Source organism: Marasmius oreades, chromosome 9 (genome assembly GCF_018924745.1).
Source record: "Marasmius oreades isolate 03SP1 chromosome 9, whole genome shotgun sequence".
In the NCBI taxonomy this organism is placed as follows: Eukaryota; Fungi; Basidiomycota; class Agaricomycetes; order Agaricales; family Marasmiaceae; genus Marasmius; species Marasmius oreades.
In genome coordinates this window covers 2,938,507-2,941,778 of record NC_057331.1, presented here as the reverse complement: position 1 = coordinate 2,941,778, position 3,272 = coordinate 2,938,507, and the positions used below count along the sequence as shown (strand labels likewise).

General features: G+C 46.2%; 1 protein-coding gene across 1 annotated transcript; it reads right to left on the bottom strand.

Moving 5' to 3' along the window:
• Positions 1 to 400: 400 nt before the first annotated feature.
• E1B28_013801 (uncharacterized protein) lies at positions 401 to 1,768 on the bottom strand (the record flags this gene model as incomplete). The annotated part of the gene is made up of 1 exon (XM_043158979.1): positions 401 to 1,768. One exon carries the CDS (start codon positions 1,766 to 1,768, stop codon positions 401 to 403), a length of 1,368 nt encoding a protein of 455 aa, XP_043004334.1.
• Positions 1,769 to 3,272: the final 1,504 nt, after the last annotated feature.

The following is a 3,272-nucleotide window of genomic DNA, read 5'->3' as shown; positions in this document are numbered from 1 at the left end:
CATACGTCATGATTGTGGGTCGGGGGTTGTCGTCACTTCGACCTGGTATTGGTAGGATTGGGGTCCAGCCTGTCATGTTGATTGAACCGTATTTCTTGGTTCCTGTTTTCTTGTCACTGCCTATTTTTGACCACGGTGGTTCCTGTAATAGAAGGATGTCAAACGGTGTACTCGTTTCATTCAGGATGGAAAGGGTGTTCTGCTTATTCTTTTGCGCATTTAGTTGTGCAACTTTGATTGGCCGCGTGCTTATCTTGGTTCTCGTGTGGATCATATTGGCATCTGAGATTGGTCGTTCTCCTGGGTCAAACCCTTGTTCGGGTTTCTATGCGCATCTGTGTTCATGTCCGGGTCGAGGATGGTGTAGCGGTTGGAGGTCGGGATAGCATTGCCGCTTGCCTCATTCTTTCTCCTGGGTTTGTGGGGTTTTTTGTTCATGACTTGGTACGGGTTCCCCTTCTTGATCGCCGTCTTCTCGTTGTTTCGCACTTCGCACCGTACCATACAGGTTCTTTCGGATAGGGCATTCTCTGCTGTTTGCCGCGTGCCCCAAATCCTCAGTGTTGCCAGCACGATAGCAGTTACCACACTTAGTGTGGTGAACGCATTCGCCAGCCATATCTACGTCGTCAAGGTCTTCCGCTGTCGCTTCTGCTCGGCAGTTAGAGCAGATGGCTTGGTGCTGGTTCTCGTCGTGGTCTTCGGAGCTGCATAATCTGCATGTTCTTGTATATTTGCAGGTCTTTGTGAAGTGACCATATCTCCAGCAATCGTTGCATTGTTGTACCGGTGGTCTATCTTGGAAGGGGCGAACTCCACAGTATTGTCCGAATAGCGCTAAGTATCCTCCTTTAACGATTTTTACTGCCGCCTCTTCAACGTCCGTCGCAAAGATGAAAGAGGACCTCTTTCTCGATTGTCGTTTTAGTTCCTCTGCAGGTATCAGCCATCTCGGTGGCATTGATAGATGCCCTGTCTTCTCCAGTTCCTGCACTGATGGGTTGTTCGTCGACAGTTCCTTCTGAATGGAATCGGGTTCTAGCACTTCGCCATAGTAGTCCAGAGTGGCCACGTTATCTACCTGTATCTTAAACCATTTTTTGTCAGCGTGTGCCTCCAGTTTGTACTTGCCTATATCTATAGCCAGGGCTCCTTTGAAGTCGTCAAAGAAGTCCATGAGTTGTTCCGCTGTTTGGTCTTCGCGAGTTGAAATCACCAGGCTGGAGTTTCTTTCTGTGTAGCGGGCTGCTACGACCAGCGGAGGATCTTTGGTTGGGATGCCTTGGCCTGCTCTCATGATGTTCGCGTTCCGCATGGCGCCGTTAATGTTTCTGGTGAGTTCCTCGGGACTGATCTTGTTGTACTCCTTGATGCCGTCCGGTTTGAAGCGTACTACCAATCTCGATGGGTGGTGTGCTGCAGTGGCCTTTTCTGGTGTGGTGTTCTTTTTCTTGTTGGGCTGGTGGTTGGTCGTCGGCGTCTTGTTGGTCTGACTGGTTTCGTTCGTCGTGGCTTCTCTCCTTCTCTCCTGGCTCGTTTTCGGGTTTGAACGAGGTACCTCTTGGGTCGTTATCCCGGCGTTCATCAGTTCTGATACCGACTGTCTCAGGGCGTCATTCTTCCTGTTTGCTTCAACTAGTTTGTTCTCGACGTCTCTAATCCTCTTGGTAAGGTCCAAGTTTTGCTTCAGTATTTCGTCCAGTTTGTTGCTCGTGTCCCTTTGTTGTGTGGTGAAATGGGATAAAATTGTTTTCATTTCGTTGGCCATGATTCGGTGTAACGTCGCTACGGCGTCGTTTTGAACAACAATTGCACTACATATGATTAATCCTAGACTCAAAATTCAGTAGATTCTCGCACTGTAAATTAATCCTATCACTACAATATAATCTATCATAACCTGAGGAGAAGCAAGTACAATCCCAACCAACAAAAATAAGGATTAATCACATTATAATTCTATTTAATTCTACATAATAGTATCCTTGTTAATCCTATATAATCCTATGTAATTTTATTGGCACCTAATTCTACACTAATCTCACCAAGATAGATTAATCCTACCATAATCCTGTGATGCGCAGTGTTGAATAGAGTGTAAGAACGGAGAAACGTCGGAGTCCGTCGGAGCTCCGGAGTGCGAGAGAGTGGCTAAAGAGAGTATAACCTCAGTGACGGTTAGACACTTGTATTAAGATATAGTACCTAAAGAGAGTATACTATAGAGGATAAGATGAGTACTTCTGAATATGGGAAAAGAAGAGAAGACGACTTACACCTCAGTGACGGTTAGACACTGAGGTGTGGTTGTACGTATTCAGTAACTATATAGACTAACGGAGATTAATACCACGTGTTTATTTTGATATACAACACTCCCCCTCAAGATGAACACTAATCAAAAGTAAGTCCGAGCATGGATGCGAAGCGTACGAATTTAGCCCGAGACAGGGACTTCGTAAATGTATCTGCAATCATTAAGTCGGTCGGAACATAAGATAAAGAAATTTGTCCTTGTGAAACTGTTTGACGGATCCAGTGGAAATGAATGTCTATGTGCTTTGTGCGTGCATGAAATGTAGAGTCCTTTGATAAACGAATAGCACCTTGATTATCGCAGTATAAGTCCATTGCGTCGGATCCGCTGTCGGCGTTTGGTAAAATCGGTCTTAGCTCGGATAACAACTTGTTGAGCCAAATTGCTTCTTTGCTGGCGTGAGTTAACGCGACATATTCGGATTCCGTGCTGGAAAGCGTAACGATAGGTTGCTTTTTCGTACTCCAGGAGACCACTCCGGATCCAATAAAAAATGCGAATCCTGAGATTGAATGGCGGTGCGTGTGCGACGCCCAATCGGCATCCGAGTATCCGGACAGGTATAATTTGTCTCCTCCGAGTTCGAGCTTAACGTCCCGAGTTCCTTTCAAATAACGGAATACACGTTTAACGGCGTTTAGGTGAGTTGTTCGGGGAGATTCAAGAAATTGAGAAAGGGTATTAACGGCGAATGTGATATCCGGGCGAGTCATGATACTTGCATACATCAGTGAGCCAATTGCTTCACGATAAAGGGATTTTTCGTCGGAGTTTAATGGATGCGGTGATACGGCAGGAGATTCGAGACTAAGATCAATTCCGGGTTCCATCGGAGTATCCGCGGTCCGAGCGTCCTGTAGATCCATACGCGTTACAATTTGGTCAATGTACGCATGTTGGTCCAGGTAGATTTTTCGGGTTTCTCGGTTCCGGGATGAGCTCATTCCTAGAAACC